This window comes from Daphnia pulicaria, chromosome 2, assembly GCF_021234035.1.
Source record: "Daphnia pulicaria isolate SC F1-1A chromosome 2, SC_F0-13Bv2, whole genome shotgun sequence".
NCBI classification, from domain to species: Eukaryota; Metazoa; Arthropoda; class Branchiopoda; order Diplostraca; family Daphniidae; genus Daphnia; species Daphnia pulicaria.
In genome coordinates, this window is record NC_060914.1 from 5,674,281 (window position 1) to 5,697,351 (window position 23,071).

Genomic DNA, 23,071 nt, shown 5'->3' on the forward strand with positions numbered 1-23,071 from the left:
AAAAACAGTTTCACCTGGCGATATGCATTGATAAAAAACCAGAACAAACGAAAACAAAATTGCAGTTTCAGAATAAATATATACATATGTATACACCTTTTTTAAAACGCATGTAAATCATTACGCAAAGTTTTCTGTTGTTTTTATTGTTACGTTGGGTAGTATCATTATTTATCCGTCTGTCGGTTTCCCTTGTTTTGGGTGTACAAAGAAAACTAGGAAGAGGAGGATATGTTTTTACCTATAAATCTATAATGGAAGAAGAACATGTAATACGTGCGTCGGCGAAAGTTTTTATTTTTTCCAACCTCATCTGGCCGGCAGCCAGGTTTTGTACGCTAAACTTTCTCTTAGTGCTTTTAAAAAACATCAACTGGGATTATTAAAAAAATAAATTCTCCATCTTTTCATATTTCCGTCTTCTCTATCCATTGGGTGTCTGTGTGCTCATTCTCCTCTTAACGTCACAATACTGCTTGTGAAAGCCTCGTGCATGGCAAGTCGAGGATAAAAAGAGAAGGGCATCAGTTGCTCTTGAGCAGTTGGCCAAACAGGAGGTGGGCCACATTTGTTTTTGTTGTCCACCGCGCAAGTTCATCAGTCAGTTTCTTCTGTAATGTTGTCCGCGTGAATACAAGGATGAACGAGTACAACTGGACACAGTGGCTCGGAACATATTTTTGTGAACGGCGTGATGAACCGGACGGATTCGACCATCAGGGTCAAGAAAAAGTGGACGAGTTCCAATGTTTGTTGGATGTATCGGTGGTGGCCAGAGACCTAATTGTGGCTTTCGTTTGGCTTTCAATTCTCATCTATACTTGCGGTGTCGCGAAAAACGTTCAACGAACCTACCCACTCCTTCGGAATCACAGCGCGGTCGTGTCCCGTTACTCGTTGCACGACCTCCGTTGGCTGCTGGCCTTTGCTCTGTTCCTGACTCATTTAACTGATCTCGGAGATGCCCTACTCATTTGGAAGAGCAACCCTTTGCAAATCGCAATCGTGTCGCTTGTTCTGCCCGTCTGCAACGCCCTGGTCGTCGTTCTCTCCTGCGTTTACTTTGATCGTATCGAGGTGCCAATTTTTAATCTCTCTCCTGCATTTCATTTGATCGTATATACTATGTCGAGGTGTCAATTTTAAATCAAACATGACCCTACAAATAATTATCGTGAAACACTCCACACCATATAGGATATGTCATCAAATAACAAAAAAAATATTGTCAACTTCCTACGACTAGAAGTCTAAATGGTTTAAACGAGTCACACTGGAAATGAAGTCCTTGACCTGTTAATGATACTCTCACCACAAGCCGCCAGTTCTTGATCAAGTGTTTTTTCTTCTTTCATTTCCGAATTGGTGACGGGCAGGAAATGATCAGTCAGCTAGAGAGCCCGAGTCTTTCTTTCCCGCGTGACTTTTATGGTGTAATCTTTTGAAATGTCATTTTTCAAGAAGGAAGCGCTTTCCCGCTTTCTATAGGCTGCCTTTGGGAGATATCACATTCATTGGATCATAACCGGTTCAAATGATAATATCCGTTTCGTGTGTCTTGCTAATACTGCAGAGCTACTGCTTAGCCGCTTTTTTTTTCTCTCTCTCTAACCACATCAGAGTATGTGGGTCATTTTAATCAAGTGCTAGCATATCTTCTGAACATATCGGAGTGAAACTAGGGATAATTTCACAACAAGTTCTTGTATGAGTCAGCACCCGTCTTGATGACGGGAGCTAAATATTGCGTGATAGATAGTATACCTGTTGAGATCACAGACAATCAAACTCGACTTGTTTAAGGATGCCAGAAAATGTTCACAAATAATAATCTCGTTTATTCATCGACTACTTCATTTGCATGCAACTCAGGTATGGCAGCGTGGTCTCTATTTGTTATGGACATGTCCGCATTGGCTAGCCGAAACCATTCTCAATCTCGTTCGTTGGCATCACTTTCGTGTCAATGACGTCAGAGAAACGGCCGCCCTCAAATCCGTGGAAGTGCAGCTAGTCACCACCTGGATCAAGATTTTCTTGGCCGTTTTCCTCCTCATCGTCGATGCCTCAACAGCATTCCAGGTAAAAAAAAATCCCCGCCATGAAGCAATATAGCTTTTCTCTCTTGCATCCTTGCGTCACAATAATTTCCGGAACAAATTAAATCTCGAATGAATGATCATATGCAAAGTATTTCCTCTTCCCATTGCTAAAGGTACTTGGCTACTTTTAAAAAGTATCGAATCGCTTCAAACAGGATCTCCCAAAAAGGATGTCTGAGATAAATAGGGACACAATACTAAGACTATAGTTGTGTACGGTCCATCCAGATAATAAATCTTTTAACTGTAAAAAAAAAAATCTGACTTTCCGTGCGCTGTATATTATTTCGAATCTTCCCCACCTATTTATTTCGCAGCAGCTTAAATGAGTTAAAGATGATTACAAATATTTTATTAGTGATTTGTTGACCATTTATAGGGGAGGCGATCAGCGGCAGAACCCAAAAATCTGTCTGAACCGAAGAAAAAGGAAATGCATCCACCCAATAAGGACATGGCGTCAACAAGATCGCTGGATTCGGTGTGTGTTTCGACGGGAAAACAACAGCAACAAGCGTTTGCAGGCCAAGCGGACAAAAGCCCAGCATGCTGCTACCTTCACGGCCAGTCAAACCTTCTATCAAAAGCCACCTTCTTCTGGCTAAATCCACTCCTGATGGCCGGATTTTGGACTCCGCTGGAGCAAAAACATCTCGGTCCCATTCCGGATGATTACAAAGCTTCCCAACTGAGCCAACAAATCCGGCGTTTGCTCGACACCAAGACTCCGAACCTCTGGCGATGCTATTGGACATTTTCGTGGCCGGCGATTTTGCTCGGCGGATGGCTCAAATTTCTCGGCGATTTGGTCGGTTACGTCGCGCCGCTCGGCATTCAAGTGATGGTCAACTACGTCGGGACGAATTCAACGTCCAGCTCAATAAATTCCACTAGTACGAACAACGCGACTGCTGGCGCTCATTTCGACTACCCAACGGTGACGGAATTTTTGTCCAACGGCTACATCATGGCCGTCATAGTCTTCCTGTCCAGCTTCTTGCAGGGAACGCTCTCCCAAGCGTCTAGTCACGTCCTCTGCGTCGAGGGCATCCGGCTTAAGACGGCCCTTCAGTCCTTTATGTACGAGAAATCGCTGCGACTCTCGTCGCTGAGTGGAGTGACCGTCGACTCGGACAAAACAGACGATGAAGAGCATCCGAAAACGGAAGACTCTGCGACGCTGCAACTCGATGCCGGAACACTCAGTCAACTCTTGACGGAAGATTGTGATAACACCATGGTCCTCTTGTGCCTCTGTCATTACCTTTGGGCCATCCCGCTCAAATTGGCCATCCTGTTGTACTTGCTGCACCAGAAGCTGGGCGTCGGCAGCGTCATCGCCGCCCTGCTCTGCCTCCTCCTGATGGTTCCAGCTCAATTTCTATTAGGACGCAATATCTCCCATCAAAACAAGTCGAGTATGAGAGAAGCCGGCAGGCGATTGGCCAAAATTCACGAATGGGTGTCGAACATGAAACTCTTCCGGCTTTACGCTTGGGAACGCTCCGGATTGAGTCGAATCCGGGCCGTCAGGCGTAAGGAATTGCAACACCTTTGGTCCTATTCCATCCAGTGGGCGTGGGCGACTTTTCTGACGCAAGCCTCGACTGTAGCGCTGACTTTGCTCACGTTCGTTCTTCATCCTTTCCTCTCTGCTTCCGGAACGTCCCCTTCGGCCGCTCAAGCTCTCTCGGGATTGGCACTGATCAATCAATTTACCGTTCCACTAACCATCATTCCCGTTATTGTTCCGGAGCTGATTGCCGCTTGCAACAGCACATTCCGACTGAACGAATTCTTCAGGAAGTCGGACATTAACGTCCAGCGCCATCATCATCCGAATCCGTTGATGGAATCCAACAGCGTCCAGTCGAATCCTTCCACCACCACCGAATCGCTTTCTGTCCGCACGCTGGAAAACATTGTCGAAGACGAAGAACACCAGCAATCCAGCAGCTTGGAGAGCTGCTCCGAATCGGAGAAATCGGCCTGTTTGGACCAACAGGAAGAGGTGGCCATTAGGATCAGTCACGCGACGTTCAGTTGGCATCCCATGGACGTTGACACCAACCAAAGCGATTTCAAATTGTCCGACATAAATTTGAATATCAAGCGAGGCAAGCTGACGGCTATCGTCGGCCACGTTGGCAGTGGTAAATCGTCTTTGCTGATGGCCCTCCTGGGAGAGTTGGAAATGAAAACCGGAAGTTTGACATGGTCCTCATCGGCCAGCAGCCAAATCGGTTACGTGGCTCAGCGGCCGTGGTTGATGCACGCATCTCTGCGGGACAACATCCTTTTCGGCAACGCTCTCTACGCCAAACGCTACAGCAAAGTGCTGGAAGCCTGCGCTCTGACGCAAGATGTGGAATTGTTTCAACAGAGGGATACGACACTGATCGGATCCAAAGGACAAAACGTCTCCGGCGGTCAGAAGGCCCGCATTTCGTTGGCCAGAGCCATTTACTCGCCCGCGTCCACGTTGCTGCTGGACGATCCTTTCGCCGCCCTGGATCTAGCCGTGGCGCAACACGTTTTTTCGGAGGCTATCCAGCGGGTTCTCTTGCGCCAAGGAAGGAATGTCATTATGGCAACGCATCACATGGAATACGCTTTGCAGGCGGATCACGTCATCGTCCTGGATTCCGGCAACATTTTCGTCCAGGGCCCACCAGAAAAAGTAGCGTCTGTCTGGCCGGAATTATTGAACCAGTCGAGCCAGTCGGACCAAGACTCGAGTTTGTCTAAAGGAAATGCCAAGGACAGGTGGAACATGCTCCGATTGGTCACAAAAACTGGTTACGTTTTTAAGGCGGGTGGCAGCCGGAAGGAGGACGAAATCACGATCCAGCCGACGGATTCTGAACACGGGCAGCGATGGAAGCGACGCTCCAGCCGTTTGAATGCCTTGTCCATTCACATGTCGCACGATCTTCCGCTACTGACGGACGAGATGACAATCGACGAACTTTTGCCGGATGCCGGAATGTCCTGCCCTTACGGATCGAAACATTTGCGAACTCGCCATCTCAGCTCACTCAACGGGCCGTTGCCGGAAGCCCTTCCGACCGCACCGTCGCAACCTCGCTCAATTTCCTTTTCGTTGAAAGGATCGTCGGCCGCCTTTTCTTCGTTCGTTAATCGGAGGCGGACGAGATCGAGGGATCGATTTTCCCAACGATCGATCAATCAACCAGTTGTCTCGCTTCATCCGCTGGCTGATTCCTCTTGGAATCCGCAGGGAACCAGCAGCAGTAACAGCAGTCGAACAACGTCGAGTAATTCCAACAACTACAGACCGTCTTTGTTCCGGCTTTACTCCACTCCGGTGGGTAAACATTCATCGGAAGTCGACGGCGTTGAGAGAAGAATCAGCGTCGATAGCGAACATTCGTTGTTAACCGTTAGGCGATCACAGCCGGAACAAGAATCAGCACACCAGCAACAGGGCGTGCAGAGGTTGCTGTCTACTGCCTCGGGTTTCTCCGAAGAAATCAACGCCGATCCGGAAGATTCAGATCAAGAACGAGGACTTTTACGGGATCCTGCAGCTGTCGACGAAGAGCGGCAATACGGTCGCATACCCCGCCGACTTTACTGGCTTTATGCGCGCGCTTGCGGGCTCATCTTAACATTGAGCTACTTTTGCGGCTCTATCGGTTGGCAATGCGCTCGTCTTGCAACCGATTACTGGCTAGTAGTTTACCAGATCGAAGCACACGATTCGTCGTCCTCGGCAGATAACTTGCCGTACGAAGATCAACAGCCGCTAGAAATCTCCGACCAGACGGAGAAGAACAGCAGTTCTTATTTCTACCTCGGAATTTACGTCTTGCTGTCTGTCGTATCTGTCGTAGCGGCCCTCATGACAAACATCCTCGGACAGGTAAAAATAGGCGTACTAAATAGTTTTATTTAAGTATATTTTAACATGTGTTTACCGTTTGAACTTATTAGGCGGCCGGGAATCAGGGTAGGAAGCGGTTGCACGACGATTTGTTAACCAGTCTGTCACGGTGTCACACACACCTGTTTGACGTCGAACCAACCGGTCGTATATTGAATCGATTTAGCAGCGATATGTCTATGATTGACAAGAAACTGGCAACAACTGTTCAACGACTTGTTCAATTCGTGCTCATGTGTTTGTCAGCCATCGTTATCAACGTTGCCATTAGTCCGTGGTCCCTTCTACTAGCCCTATTGATTGTCATCATATTCTACTTGCTCCAAAGATTCTTCCGCACATCTGCCAGGTACAACATACTGTACAGTCATCATAATTAATCCTTGATTCCATTTATCATTAGTTTCTTTTTTTTTAAAAAATAAATTGCAATAAGGAGTTCGAATTAATAATTTGGTTATGTCTACTGTAGAGAACTACAGCGTTTGGAAAGCCTGTCTAAGGGGCCCGTAGTATCTCATCTGACTGAAACACTTTCCGGTTTGTCGACCGTACGAGCATTTGGCCAGCAGCGGCGATTCTTACAAACCATGTACGAACATATGGATACCCATTCGGCAGCAGTTCTAGTCCTCAATTCGACCAACCGCTGGCTTGGTTTTGCTCTGGTACACTAGACGATAATTCATTTTTATGCACACAATTTTTGTTCAATATTGAAAAGACTTGTTTGACCGTCAGGATTCGCTAGGTGCGGCGGTGGTATTGGTTGCCATGCTGCTGGCGTTGTTTGTTCACAAAAACCAACCGGAATATCTAACTCCCGGTCAAGTTGGCCTCGCCATCAGTTACACGCTAATGACGCCGATCTATCTTCAGTGGGTCGTTCGTTTTTGGTCAGAACTAGAAATGTATTTCAATGCGGTCGAGCGAGTATTGCACTACTCTCATTTGCAACCCGAAAGTGAATCGACAAGTGAAAGCGCCGTTGTTGACAGCCAATGGCCGAGCAAAGGTGACATAGAAATTGTGCATCTGTCTGTTACCTATCACCGCAGTCTAGAGCCAGTGTTGCGGGACCTCACTTTGACTATCGCGCACGGTCAAAAGATCGGCATTTGCGGACGAACAGGCAGCGGAAAATCGACGCTGGTCAACGCCATTTTTCGACTTGCCGACACAGCTTCGGGTCATATCAAATTAAACGGAATTGATATTGCTTCGCTAGAACCCCATTTTCTAAGATCTCGGTTAACAGCTGTTCCGCAAGACACACTCATTTTTGCCGGTACTCTCAGGTATTCGTTCTAAAATTGTTGTTTTAAGCACAAATATAAAATTCAGTTACGTATTATAGAGATAACTTGGATCCGGAAAATAAAATAGCCGACGAAGAATTATGGGCCGCTTTAGAGGCAGTAAACCTCAAAGACACCTTCCGAAACACCGGATTGGACGGAGAATTATTTAAAGGAGGAAGTTGCAGTTTGAGTGTAGGGCAACAGCAGCTATTTAGTTTGGCCCGGGCTGCTCTTCGACCATCACCAGTTCTCGTTCTAGACGAACCAAGTAGTGCCTTGGACACAGAGGCAGAACAAACACTACATCATTGCCTGGACAATTTATTTAAAGACCGAACAGTTATTCTTGTGGCGGTACGGCATTTTATTAAAAATATTGTGCTACAAAATTGAATCCAATTCGTTTTCTATACTATTTTTTCAGCATCGCGTGTCGAGCTTGAAGAAATGTGACTGGATTTGCGTCATTGAAAGTGGACAACTAGTGTTACAGGGAACACCAGATCAAGTGCTAAACGAGCTGCCAATTTTCGATTAAAAAATTTTACTGTTATATCTTATAGCTTTATTTGACCCAACTGCCCATTATTCCCAAAGCAATTTATTTGTTATTTAGCAGATATTGCGCAAATGCAACTTTAATCTCCATGTTTTTTTTTCCATAATTGTTCAATAAATAGCCAATAAAGTGGGCAACAAGCCTATTTAAAAATGAAAACGTTAATAATGAAAAGTTGAAAACTTTCTAAAATGGGCTTGATATTGGAAGTGCCATCACTAAGACTCTATGGCAAGCCGTTCGCGTGTAACATTTTATACTGTAAATCTAAAGGTTATGGTAAGACAAGAAGTAATGTTAAATCTAATGGTAAATAGCTATATGAACGTGAATGGTTAAAGCGGAACTTTTGACCCGCGGACTTTGAAAGTTGAAACTTTAAGAGTATGCATAACACAGGATTCTTGATTGCTTTCAAGGATATGACGTTAAATATACTGCGGTGTGTTCAATCACATCTAAATTGGAAACTGAAGGCGCTTTGAGCATATAATGGAAAGGCGCCATATAAATACGTACATTATTATTATTATTATAGGCCTAACAATTGAATATTTCGTTAACTGAATATTGATTGCAATTTAATTGAAAAAAAAATGTACACATACTAACGGTGAAGAATTCTAACAGATCAACCCGTTATTTGCGGATGAGTTGCCTGTACGCGGATTCGATAGGAAACCTATCAATTCCCATGGGATTATATGCAAGTTATCCCTGAGGTATATTTATATACGAAGGTCCTTAACAATATAGGGTGTGGGGTATAGGGGGTAGGGTAGTAGTAGCTAGTAGTGAAATTCAGAGGGTTTAATGTCCATTATGTATTCCTTTATACGTTTCTTCCCTGAATGACCAATCGTCACCAAATTTTTTACATAATTCTGTCAAAATTTGATACATTGCGGAATGGGGTTTTCATCGGTTTTTAATACTGTTTTAGAAATTTAATTTGCGTATTTGTTACCTAGCTGGTTGCCGAATCCTAGGCAGTGAATTCGCTTTTTTTGCGTAACCTTCCAAATGTCGGTGCATGCTCAGCAGTGTAAACAAAAAGAAAAAAAAAAGTTTGGATCTTCCCTAGCAAGACAAGTTTTCTGCTATGGGAGTGGAGAGTATTAATTATTTGATTTGATTTGGTTTTTATGTTCGATTTCGATTTCGTCTTTATTCTTCTTTTTACTTTGTATTTTCCCACTCTTATTTTTTTAACCCTTTTTGTTTTATTATTACCTCTTTTTGTTTACTATTTTTTTCTTTATTTTAATAAATTTGGTTGTCCAAGTAAAATAAGATCTTCTTGCGGTCGTGAAAAGTTACCACCGATCTTCCACTTCAATTTACCTCCGAAAGCTTTTTAAGAGTAATTTTTCAAAAATTTCAAAGTTAGTTTTCCTAAAGAAAAAAACGGCAAAATTTTCCCCGAATGATGAGTCTCATTAGTGGTAGGCATAGCAACTTCTTGTTCAGAGACGAGAAATTTTGCCGTTTTTTTCTTTTTCTTTCTTTTACACCCCTAAACTTTAACAAAAAAATAAATTGAATTACCTAAAATGAAGATTGGCTTATTCTTCATCTTTTAGTAAAAGCTAGAAGTGCGTAAGTATAGCGGTTCTTTTTTAATGATTTTTGAAAAACAGGGCCTTTTTTTTGGTAGCGCCATAAGAAAAGCACGGCAACTGCCCAAAGTTTCGCTCGGCGAAGCGGTTACGCATGGCGCCAGTTCCAGGGGGTAGGGAAATGTACAAAAAGGGGGGGGGCGTATTTTTTTTCATGTTAACAGTTATGTAGTGACCCCCCTCCCCAAAAATCTCAACACTACAGCAACTAGGTTGCTCATAAAAAAATAAAAACTAAAGTTGCGTAGTGCCATAAGACGCCATGTAAAAACGGGCGAAGTTGGTACGCAGTAGGGGAGACTGGAGTAAAATGGGACGGTTTTCGTTTGCCCCCTATATCTCCCCAACTAATTCTTTAATTTCGTTAAAAATTTTTTTTATGTATTCTTTATTGTAATGTACCCCCCATATTTTTTTTATAATTTTATAATAAACCATTTCCCCATAAAAGACCTTTAAAGTTTACTCAGATTTATGGGAGGAGCCTATTTTTGGGGGTAAGTGAGGACACTGGGGTGGGTGGTAAGGGACGTCCTCCTTTTTCGCCTTAAAATTCATTAATAAAATTGAAAAAAATTGAAAAAGTGTTCCACTGTATAGACTCTTTGAGTTTATAAACGTTTCAATTAAATTATTGTGTTAATGAACCTTTTTTCTTATATATACAAAAACCCTTATGGAGCTGTAGGACATCCTGCGTTGCTAGGTCAGGAAATCGAGCCTCTTAAAAATGCTGTACGCTGATTGGTCCGTAACTGTCCCATTTTAGGCAAAAACGGCTGTCCCAAACAACCCGATTATGACTCTTTTTTTAAAAAGTTCATACCGTCTAAACAAATTGGTCTAAAATTCAAATTTTTGTTTTAAACGATCAAGAAATGAATCAGCTTCATTTCAATATTAAATTTACATGCCATTACCGTTTATTTGTTTCTATAAACATAAAATGGCGGAGACAAAAATTTATAAATAAAAACCGTTTTTTTAGTTTTGTCAATAACTCATGCAGTTATTGACAAAAATCAACAAAATTTCATGCCGAAGTAGATTATACAGATTTACATAACATACTAAAAAATTTTAAAATTTTATTAACATCTACTATTTTTCCCCCCACTGTCCCTTTTGACCCGGTGTCCCATTTTACTCCAGTCTCCCCTACCAACTTCGCCGGTAGGTACTGTACGTGTCTTAGAAAGAGTGCAATTACTCTTGAACAGCTTGGGCTAGATTTTTTTTCTTTCTTTTCCTGAGTAGATCTTATGGTGATCTAAATCTTTTTACACACACAAAGTTGTCGTAGGATTAACCCCCAGGGCACTACGGTATCGTTCACTTTATAAGGTACTCATATGCGCCGTGTTAAATACGGCGTTTTCAAAAATAAAAAAAAATATTAAAAATCAAGCTAAAATCTTTTTCTTTGTGCCAAAAGATGCACAATTATTCACTCCAAAAGAAAATAAAGAATGATTTACAATAAAGTTAACTCAGAGAACCCTTCCCTGTACCTCAAAGGGTTCCACTTCAAAATTTGTCGAAATTTGTAATGCCTCTAGTGACTAGAGGCATAGGAGTCTAGTCTGGTGGCGACAGTGTAATTTTGTAGTAAAAAGTACAAATTTTTTGGATACCCGAGCTTTTATACGAAAGAATTTATGAAATGTGATTACAGCCTTAATTCAATACCCAATTTATAATTATATTTTCAAATTACTTTTGGATACATTCCCCAGAATAGTGTAAACAATACCTAAAGACTTATAAAAGACACTTATTGCCCAGTTCTATGCATATACAGTGATAGGTGTCGGCAGTAGACACCAAATTCATAGTTAATACTTCAAAATTTAACGTTCAACATTTCAAAACTCTCTTTTAACTTTAGACTACAACTTATTAAAGGCTACAACAAATTAAAAAAAGATAAGTGAATTGCGTGTAATTAAGCATATTCTTAAATATTTAAGGCTAAAATTAAAGCATATAAATATAAAGAAAGAATTGTTCCCGGGGCATGTCATAATAGTTTAGTTAGATTTGGTATGCAACAATATGAACCTCGGTTAATTAATTCCAACTTCGTTTTATCTTAAAACAACAGATCAAATCAACAACTAAAAAAGGAAGAAACACAAGAAAGTAGATACAAAATTGTTCTAAATTTAGTTCTAAATCATTTCAATTTCAAGCAACCTTGATTAGTTAATTCACGGCATAGGGCTGTTCGACATTTGTTTTAATTTGCATGCATGCATTTTTTAAATCGCGAAACGCAGCAGTTTAGGGTAGAATCCGTCTGCTGAAACAGATCTCGTTGCTTTACCTGGCTTTTGGCGCTTGATCCGTTTTCATGATGACACCCCTCCTTTAAGCCGAAGGCTATTGCATATCGGCTATTACTTATTTCCCGCCACAAAATTTCTAGACTGCCTGTCTGGTTCCATTCATTATTTCGCAATAAAAAATATGTTTTCTTCCTTCTTTTCTTTTCTTCCTACCTTTCGCTTTCTTCCTAGCCCATGAGCCATGAAGTAGTTTCTTGCTAAATGGGTAGGCTCTTCTTCTCCCAAAATATGCCTACTTAGATTTTTGTGTGCTGCCATACTGTAGGTTCGATTGTCTTTCAGAAGCGGGAATCCCTTCGCATTGTCCCCCTATTGCATCACCCTTTACAATGATTGCTGTCTAGTTTATTTTGGTTGCTGATCGGGAATATAAACAGATTTTTTGAAGTCCGTTCTAATTTTCATTCCTATATTATCTCCATCCTTCATAATTGCAATCACCGAAGTTCACTGCCATTTCAAAGTATTTTGTTTTATTATTAATTCATTTCTTGTGATGTGACCAATGTCGCCTTATAGTCTAAATCTACTCGTGAAGGTTTAACGCTCGTCTCAGAATACGTGTAAAGAAGATGGCTGCTGAACAATCGAATTTGATCCCGACTACCGGCTATGCGTCAATTGCGTCACGTGCTTATGGACAAGGTGATTTTTTTTAATCTTGTGGTTGCCTTTATCAACTTGAAAATTTGTATTAATTTTATTAGTTTCAAGAGAAACACAGGCTTAGGTGATAAAATTTGCAGAAACTTGTGAAATGTCTGTTGATACCCTAGACAATTTTATAGCTTTTCAATAGTTGAAGCCAAAGTCCATTCAAGCGCCCTACTATGCTGCTCCCTTATTCATCTGTTCTGCAGCATTATCACAGAAAAATTCCATCTGTTTGTTCTTGGCATTCTTTTTGAATCCGGCAATTCAACTGTCATCTATCGATGAAGCAATGTTAGAAACTGTTTTTTTTTCTAAGTTAAATGTTGGCGTTGTTTGTCGGGGGCATGGTAGTTATTCCGAAGGCCATCACAAGAATGACCATTCGTGTGAGGATGGAAGTTTTTGGACTGTTCCAGACTACCACGTGAGGTCCTTTAATTGTAAACTAGTTGATGGAGGAGATGTTTGCACTGCATGTTTATCGACCGGTAAAGTTTCTCCCATAATGGATTTGCCACATGCCAAAAATGTTAAAAAGAGGCAACGAGAATTAGTAAGATCTTTTTAATTGTAGGAACAAGGAGTTTATTTTTTAAAACATTTATTTGATCTATTCTAGTCAGGAAACATTTCCACCTCGTCTTCTGAAGAACAAAGCCTACCTGCCGGTGCTCGTCGTATTTCTCTTACGTTACTAACAGTACCAGGTAAAAACGCAACGTTGCATTGCCTTGTATAGTAATTAATAATATATTGTATTGTTATATAGAATTTATTGTACGATTGATCGAAATTGTGCGAACCGCCGGTCTAGCTGCCTTAAGATATCAGGACACTGAAAATAAGTTTTGGGTTGAGATTTATGGGAAATCACATAGAAATTACTATCCGGAATCGGAAGATTGTGGGATGTGTTTGTCTAGAATAATCGTTTTTGAAAATGGATTGTATTGGTTTGAGTGTTTGGGCTATTTTTATGGACAAAAGCGTTCCTTGTTCGATGGACATAAATTGAATGTAGGCAATGTACATAAATTTGTGATTGAAGTTCTGAAAAACTGCTGGAATGACCAATTTTTGTCCATTTGCCCGGGTCGGCGGTCTAATTGCAAAAAACGTTCCCGCTTTAAAAAACGTTGAATTTATTACCCATCCTGATAACGTAATTAGATCATTTCGATGCCTTTTGTATGGTGTAAAAGTTGCCCAACCCTGTAGTAACTGCAATGATATTTCTAACGAAGCGATAAATTTCATCACCAGTCAAATAAGAATTCGTTTTTTGGTTGATCATCACCACAGTTTGGGGGATTATTTATCCGCTTAAATAGAAAACAGCTCTATCGCATCAATACATTTTTTTATATTGTGCAAAAAAGTGTTTTTGTTTATTTTTTCTACCTTAAATGAATTTTGAAAGCGCTAGTAATGCCATTTGAAAAGTTACTAAGGTTACATAAAGCGAAAAGGTATGCGGCTAGTGTATACCTAGTGGGCATCGTGCTTAGGATTGTAACTAGTTGTTGCTAATTTTTCTTGATCAATATGTTAGAACACATAAGTTTTATTTGTAAGATTCCGGTTTGATCATAGGTAGTACAGGTATCATAACTCACCCACACAATTGATCACAATATTAATCGACACAATAGAATCAAATACGAATCGTTGGAAGCAACTAAGTTTGCTACGTGAGACGCGCGTCACGGCGTCGATCAGAAAGAACCACGCTGTCGGTTGCCAGTGCAGACAAATCCCTGCGTCTGCCCAACGGTTGCCTAGCAACCCTCGGTTTCCGCAACCAGTCCGAATCAGGTTGTCGAATGTTACTTCAACACTATAGTATTCCACTGCATACTTTTCTTTGTGTAACGGTGAAACGGTCGTCTTGTAGCAGACAATCCTTTCTGATCGAGAATTTGTATTCTATATTGAGTAAAAACCATCAAGTAAAATTACCACATTAAGAGTAATAAAAAAACTCATTGGTGTTAGTCCTGGTGTGTGCTTTGATCATACCTTACTGCACATCATGGTCGGTCATTGTAGCTATTAAGTGGTTTCTAATTGTGCTTGATCAACTAGCAAAATTGCAAGCCTTCTGGAAAAAAAAACTTGTTGATAGATTCTGAACTTCTTGAGTATATTCGTTTAACGGAATGGATAGCATCCTTAACAGGCACACGATCCAACTTGAGGTCAACTCTCGATCATACGGTGCTTTGACCGTTACTTTACAAAATTTGACAATATATCAGTAGTAACGCCTGCTGTTTATAGTGCAGTAACGATAAGATATTTCTGTGCTTATTGAAACTCCTCGCTGCTGCAAGTTTTTTCCTGTAATTTCTGCTGTGTTGCAATAAGTTGTGTGTTAATTTCTCGAGGAAGAATGAAATGAGAAAGAAGGGCAAGGCCCAGAAATATTTTTTTTTTTGTATTTGGGTATTTTCTCGACTTTCTGTTTTGTTTCTCACACACTGTGATTCATGGTTTGAAATTTGAAATCTTGAAATTGGATGATTTTTTAATGTTTGCTTTTTATCGGGGTAGTGAAAAACGAAAATTTGATATGGACATTGCCATTTTATCTCTCGATTAACTCAAAATTAGTTCAAAACAAAATAAGTTTCATCTACCTTTCAAACCGACTCATCCTGACGTCATACTTCACTTTTACTGGAAAAACTAAAAACATTTGATCAATGTTTTAAAAATTAGCAAATGACTTGCGGGAAAAAAATTATACCGGCATTTTCTTTCGTCTTTTTCATCACAGACATTTGTTTAACCAAAATTGAGACAGTAACCAGATAGATGAGAAACCATAAAAAACATAGTAGGGCAGGAAATGGATCAAATTTTTCATTCAATCAAATCCAAAATGTGATAGAAAAACCGATTTTAAATATGAGATTGGAATTTGTAGATAACATTACACGTTTTCTGAAATGGGCAACATGGAATGAGAAAGATTAAGCATTAATTGTTTCTATTCAGAAAAATCAATGTTAAAGTTATGTTACACAAATTATGTTGCTTTGGTTATCGAGAAACCCAAAACTTAACTTAGTGATGTTTTGTATTATTAACGTGACATTTTGTGATTCTGATCCCATAATGTTTCAGTAAATAAAACTAGAGATAGCTGTAAAATTTACCCTTTACGTTGTAACGACAGTTACCGAAAGCAAGTAAGTTGTTAGTTCTTATACTTATCTTTGATGAATAATCCCCTTTCTGCAGTTCCCATGGAATAACCCTGTTGTCCCTTCAACTGTGTCTGAATATTTTTTTTGTTTTTTTTTTCTAGTCCTTTTAGTACGCTACTATTAGTAGCATTATTTAAGAAGTTATTAAAATTCATATAGTGTGATTTACAGAAACAATCAAAGTATGGATGGATACACCGTCCGTCCATACCAATTGTAAAGATTTCTTCAGCATATGTGAAATATGGCTGGGATTCAAATTGCTTCTCTACAACAGTTAAAGATATTGTTTTGAATGCACATTGCTGTAGTACCATTGTTGGTCCAAATCCATGTATCCTGCTACAAACGGGTAGGCCTAGCACTGCTGCTGCTAGGATTCCGTTAGCTTGGGAAAGGATTATTGCTTGGGTTTTTTTATGTTTGAGAAATAACTCATATTTTTTTTCTAATTTTTTTCGTGTTTCGATTAAATTCTTACTTTATATTTCTCGCGCATTTTCTTGATTTGATATTTCAGTAATTGGTCAATTCTTTGATACTTTTTGGTAAATCTATTATTTGTTCCGAGCTGTCTGATTGCGTGTCTGTCTCGATTGACGCAGATATATCAAGTTTTTGGCTCAGTGGAACCGATGTTTTGGTCCTTGTTGGTTTTTACGTCTGTTTATTTACTTTACTATTTATAGGCCTATAAAAAATATTCAATTCAATTTTTTTGTGAGGTGATTGATGAATTTTTTTCTGGTGGATCCATGCTGGTTTTCTGGTAGTTTTCGGCATTGTTTTATGTTGTTCTTTTTGTACTCGTTCATGGTGTTTCCGTCGTTTTTTATGTTATTTGTGGCGAAGCTTATACCTTGAATCCTTATTTTGTCGTGACAGTGACCCAGCCTTCCATTCCAAATGGTTAGGCCTTTCCTATTCGTACCTTGTATTTCTAGGCTGTTTCTGTCTGATGCCATAAATTGTCCTCTATGGTCAAAAGTTTTCCAGATTGAACTGGTATCCACGTAAATGTTCTAGGATTAATATTGTGCTATTGCCTTTTATGCAATTTTTTGTATTAAATGGTCGAATGGTGAAATCTGGCGAATATTGCAACGCTTATTGTTCAACGGTCGTATCGTTGCTTCACCTAGCTACGAATGTTTGCGTTTGTACTAACGAGTCGTTACTTTTTATAAATGATTATTTAAACATTCCTGGAAACGAATCCAATTTGGGTTACATGTCTCTATACAAGAAGATTTACTTATCCGTGATAAGTTACACATTTTTTGTTTTTGTCCTCTCCTGTCTTTAAGAGTACCCAGTTGATTAGGTACCTTACTATGTTTCCTTGAACTTCGTTGACCATAAAAAGGTCTCCAAAGATTGGTGAGTAGTAGTAGACGAGGTGGTAACCAGTCGTCACTATTCTAGGTGGAAAGTTTAAATTTCTTCTAAAGTGGTTTTCTTGGTAGTATATACCTGGGTTTGCGTTGATTTGTTCAAAAACTCATTGTTGTGCTGTCAGGGTGTCATTCCCTTGACTAGAAGTAGTCAGGATTAACAACATATCAAGTTTGTTTATTAGTTCAATTGCCGTCAAGCCTAAATGGTTTTCTTCACAGATTATTTGGTTTGTTTGTTGGTCATAAATCCAGTGTGATACGTTTTTGAAACAGTTTTTAAAAGATATAAAATGGGTTGTTGACTGCTACCAAGCAAAAGGTGTCTGTTTAATTCGGGTAGAGTGATCCACCCTATATATTCAAAATGTCGTCCGTTTGGTAGAGTTGTTTCGGAATCAAAATGAATAAATGGCTTATTTCATAGGCTGTTTTCCATTACTGACGTTGTTGATGTCATAAGTCATGAATACTTGCACTTCTTTTTCGATTTTGGTTTTTTTGTCCGATTCGGTTATCATCCTAGGGGTTCCAAGTTGAATTGTTGTCCATGCGTAAGAGATGCAGTATAGTCGTTACCCGGAGGCTGCTTCCATGTCCTCGTGGTTTAAAATGAATATAGTTTATGATGTTATTGATCTTGTTTGTTGGTGTGCTTCACGCCATTCAGGTTCTTTGAGTAGGGTCCTGCATAGTAGTGCTTTTGTGTTATTTCAATGCTTACATGGGAGGAATACGGCTGTATAAATGTGAAAAAGGTGGTGTTGGTGTTTCTTGGGAACTGTAAAAAGGTTTTAGGCATTCCTTCTACTGGGAATATAGGTTGTTTTGCCTCGCTGATGTCTGGATTGTTGAAGAAGATTATTTCAATCTGACGCGTATTATCTATTAGGTGACTGAGACTATTACAGTCGTCCGTCTGTGTTAATTAAATGTAAGCTTGTCCGTATAGAAGTGGTGTAGTTTCAGCATCAATTGATGAAATCTCTCCCCATACTATGGTGTTGTGCTTATGGACTATTTGTTGGTGTAACTGGGTTGCGTTAAGCATTTCGAGACTTTCAACTGGTCCTTTTACGCTATCTTGCCGGAGTTTGTTTCTTCTGTAAGGCACTTACGTAACATTTTCCTTCTACGGGTGAAGCGTTAGGATTATTGTTTGAAATCGGAATTTTGAATGAAAACTGAAGGAGAATTTTACAAGCTACGAAATCATACCCAAAATACCGATCTGAAACAATAATTAGACTAGGTGTAATCGAATGGTTCAAATTTGCCTCCTGTCCCATATGAGTCCGGTCTACCCTATGTAATAAAAATTACTGTCCGTCATCGTTTCGTGTCACTGGGAAGTCCTTTACTTTTTTAGGTACGGTTTGTGTATATGTGTTGTGATAATCTTGGCTTGATTTTGAGTACTTTGATAAGAATACTTTGATCTCCACTGGGGTTGGTCACTTCGTTTGGGTATTTATACTTTTGAGTGTTATCTCTTCGCGGTAGCATACGGGCATATTAAAGATCGCGCGTATTTTTTATCCATGAAAGATTGTGACGTAAGGTATTTGGATAGTCTGGTGTCCTTGGGTTGGTCTGATTCATGGGATTAGTGGTAGGGATGGTGTTTGGTGATATTTGTTTTCGGTTATTCCTCTTTCTCGTTTTACGGGTTTGTCACAATGGAACGATTCTTCGCGAGATGATATTCCAAACGAGATATTCGGTGCTGCTGGTGGATGATATTTGTTCACTGGTTGCATCATTCTTTCTCTTTTGTATCTCTGGTGATGGGATATCGGATACTCGGTCTATGTATGTTTTCAACCGGTTGGTGTGAACTATTAACCGTCGCTGTTTAGTTTTTGGGAAACTTTATATTTCTTAATTGACGCGTTAGAGTAGCTCTTGGTGGTTATAAAAGGTACGTTCAATTGGTTTATGAATTCCCTTGCTGATGAGGGTGCTCGTATAGTCTTACTCTTTGTTTCTTTATTGACATAGAATTTTTGTTTTTATGTCCTTTTCCCATTTTTCTGCATCGACATTATGATCGTCAAATCTGGTGTTGTATCTAGGGTTGATTGTTTTATCGTTTGGTAAGAGGGATTCTCTACCAAAGAATAAGTAGAAGGGACATTCTTTTAATGTTGATTGATGGTGTTATTATATGCAAATAAGACAAAAGATAAGTATATTTGTCCCATTCTTTTGGTTCATTATTTACGTAGCATATAAGCATGTCACAGAGGGTCCTGTTAAATATCTCAAACAGGCCGTCTGTCTGTGGATGGTATGATGTTGTCCTCATTTGCCGTATTTTGAAAAGTACACAAAATTCGTTCACTTATACTGATAAGAAATTGGTTCCTCTGTCTGTTAGAACGGCTTGGTGAGTACTTTATTTTGTGATAAGTTTGATTTACGAGACATCTGGCTTTTGTTGGTGCTGTTTGATTTTTGATTGGGATTGTAAAGACAAATCGAGTGGCGTAATCTGATATCTCTAATATGTATCGGTAACCTTTGTTACTTTCTTGAATATGTCCTACTATTTCCATTGCAATCCTTTCCTAAACCCCTACAACGGGTGGAAGAGACTGCAAAGGTGCTTTTGTAGCTACAAATGATTTTATTCCTGCACACATCAAACAGTTGTTCACATGTAGCGCGACGTGTTGTTTTATTTGGGGCAATTTGTACTGTATTTTGGTACTATTAATCTGTTACTTATGTCAATTATTTTTCCATTGTCATTGTATCTATATCTTTCGACGATGATTGTATCTGCTTCTATTTCCACGTCTTCTTTACATTTATCATTGTCTTTCTAAATCTATCTAATCTATTGCGGTCCCTGACCCTTTGGTCAGCTTCGTTTTTATATCGGTCCCCAGCCCTTTGTCAGGCTTCGTTTCTTATTCCTTCTGTATTTTCTGCTTTTTTTCTTTTACCTATTCTTTCTATTAATGTCTGACAATATTTATCGGCCCGCTGTAGTTAAGCCGGTTTCCACCCGTTTTGGCAATTTTTTTCGGCACTTCGCTTTCGTCGTTTTCGGAACCCCAGGCAAACACGTTTTCGGTACCCCACATTTCCTCGCACGTGAAAAATGGCCCGTTTTGGCACCAAATTTGACCATTTCGGAACCATTTTCACGGTTTTTGGCATCGGTTGTGTTGGTTTCGGCACCAATAAAACAAATAATTATTTATAAGTACATTTATTGTACCAACAGAAGGGGTTGATTGCCTTGAATGTCTGGGAAGTTCTAAAAAATTCTGGGAACTGGTCCTAATCTGGTTGCTAACTGCTGCAGGTGGTTGCGGAAAATTATGAGGAGGTCTAATATAGTGTAAGTTTCGTTTCCACACAAGAGATTTGAAAAAAAAGACTCTACACTAAACAATTTAAATGAAACGCCAGGAAGCGAAGTGTTGACATACTGAAATAACCACAGAAAAAGGGAAGAACAGCAATTGGACTAAAATGGCTACTCTCAACTAACAGCTCTGACTAACTTAAACTAAATTCTGGTCTTGTCTCTCGAGTAGCAATGCTATACAACGGCTAAACTAACTAGTCAACATCATCTTATACAAGCCGAAACGTTTCCATTACTGCGCAGTTGACGTCTAACTGTGCAGTATTAGAAAAGTTCAAGTTACAATTGATACACAGACTTCAGACACGGAAATACAATAACTCTTTAATCAATTACTATAAAATCATTGATCCTCTATATGTGCATTAAAAGAACGCCAAAAATTCAATAAAGAACGTTTCAAATAATGAAATATGAAGTCAGCATGACATCATTCCCAATTAATCACACTTCCATATTTGCATATAGATTTAGCGCATTGATCTGTTATAATAGTCTTTACTGGTAGCTTTAGTGGTCGATATGTATTTTAACACAGTCTTTAGTGTTCTGGACTCGTGTCAAGGCTCAAGGCGAACAACTATTTTTTGGAGGTGATGCCAGTATATGGATATGGTTCGATGGTGGTGTTTAAATTATGTGTCATGTAACTGATAGCAGTCTGATTACACATGTAGTTGGCCCGGGTTCAAGTTAGGTAGTCAATCAGGACATCTCGTGTCAGAGGGTAAGTCATTACACTTGGATTGGATGAACTAGGCACTTAGACAAAAATGGTCCGAGCAATCTTCACGGCTGGTCTGTCGTCTGTGGCGTCTCAAAGGCGTCTGGGAAATCCCTCCGTTTTCTTGTGATGGTAAAGTCGTTGTCATTATCTGGTGACGGTGAAATTGTTTTTAATTGCCGTGCAGATTCTGGTGTGTGTAGATATGGCTCGAGCGGGTTTAAGTCGATATCCAGATTTGCCAAACTGTTGTCTCAGCGTTCGAGAAAATTTCCAGAAAGGGTTCAATTCCCAGCATGTGCATGTGGAAATGAAGGGGTCGCTGGCATATCAAGCCAGAACTAGGCTTTAAAAATGGGGTGTATTTGCATCCGACAAGTTAGGTGTGCAGGATCTGTGGGTGTCAGCGGCGTACCAAATAAAGTGTTAATCGTCGTGAATACAACACATGAAACATGAATACAACACAAAACATGAATACAACACGTATTCATGTTAAATTTACCCAAAGAAACATTGTGAATTAGGAATTTGGCGGTGGTGCCGAAATGAAATGAACAAACATAGCGCAAAAACAAAAAAAAAACACTAAAAGAAAAAAAATAATCTGATACTCAATCTGCGGCGGTGCCGAATAAGAAAAACACAGTGCCGAAACGGACAAAATCGGTGCCAAAAACGATAAAATTGAAGTGCCGAAGAAAAGTGCTGAAACGGATGGCAGTGGAGAAATCAAAGCTATAGGTTAGGGTGTTAAAATGGTCACCCAATGGATGTCTCAATTGAAACTGAATGAAGTTTACACGATTTCTAATTTCAAAATGAATACTTCTGATTCTCGATTTAGTCGAGTAATGCCTGGTAATGTGCAAGTATTATTGGATCAATTTTTTAAGATTGAAAGTGTGAAATGGTGTCAAGGGAAAAGCATCAATGATTGTCCTTATTTGAATTGGAACGTAAAATCATTTGAGGATATTACTACAGGGGATCTCAGACAATTATTGCTGTTGTTAATCTTATTGGACTTCTAATCAATTCCTCCTTTGACAAATCGAATGAGTCAATTGAATCTAGTGATGGTATAGTTGCTGATAGTCAATCTGATATGCAGATAGTATTGAGAAATGAAATCGAAAGTCAAATAATGACAGTTGGAAAATTGGCTTATCTGATGTCAGATATTGATCCAAATTCTTGTGAGAAAGGGAAAACGGTGATTCGTTTGAAAGGTGTGAAAATCATTAAACATGATTTTCCGTTATAGGGGGATGTATTTCAGGACTCGGTATTACAGATTAATCCATCTCCCAATGATATTCCATTGGCAATGTGGGATTAAAGTGGGTTATACTTCCATGGAAATTTGTATGAATTGATAAAATACAACTTTTGTAAGTTAAACAATTATTTTTAGGTTTTTTTCCTTTTTTTATGGGGGGGGGGGGGGTAGGGCAACTAGCACAAAGAACTCACTAACAAATTTCCCCAGCAGTTAGCACCTGAAAACTTGTCAACCTTAGCACAGCAAACTGAAAAGAACCCTACCACAATTTGTTGTTGTAGAATCCGATGGCTTAAAGTAAAATGTATTGTCATCCATATGAAACTTGATGCCAAAAATGAAATGATCAGAAGACAGGAGACCAATCCATTTTCTGCAGATTCTTGATTACAGTCTGGACCTTTTTTCAACTATTCGAAGTGTATTTTTTGTAGTTATTTTTCATTAAAAAGAAATCACATCCAAGGATGATGGTTTTGAAAAAATAAAAGTTGATCACAAAAAAACGACTCTAAAGACGTAGGTATTGTTTCTAATTCGGGACACTTTTTGGCTATTACCGTTTTGCATGCTTTAGTATAGGC

The 23,071-nt window shown here is 39.6% G+C and overlaps 1 protein-coding gene across 1 annotated transcript; it reads left to right on the forward strand.

Moving 5' to 3' along the window:
• The first annotated feature begins 524 nt into the window (after positions 1-524).
• On the forward strand, positions 525-8,022 carry LOC124327569 (ATP-binding cassette sub-family C member 9-like). Its single transcript, XM_046786532.1, has 8 exons — positions 525-1,077; positions 1,873-2,082; positions 2,482-5,988; positions 6,060-6,358; positions 6,482-6,677; positions 6,751-7,307; positions 7,367-7,664; positions 7,735-8,022. The coding sequence occupies exons 1-8, from the start codon at positions 640-642 to the stop codon at positions 7,846-7,848; spliced, it is 5,619 nt and encodes a 1,872-aa protein (XP_046642488.1). The 5' UTR covers positions 525-639; the 3' UTR covers positions 7,849-8,022.
• Positions 8,023-23,071: the final 15,049 nt, after the last annotated feature.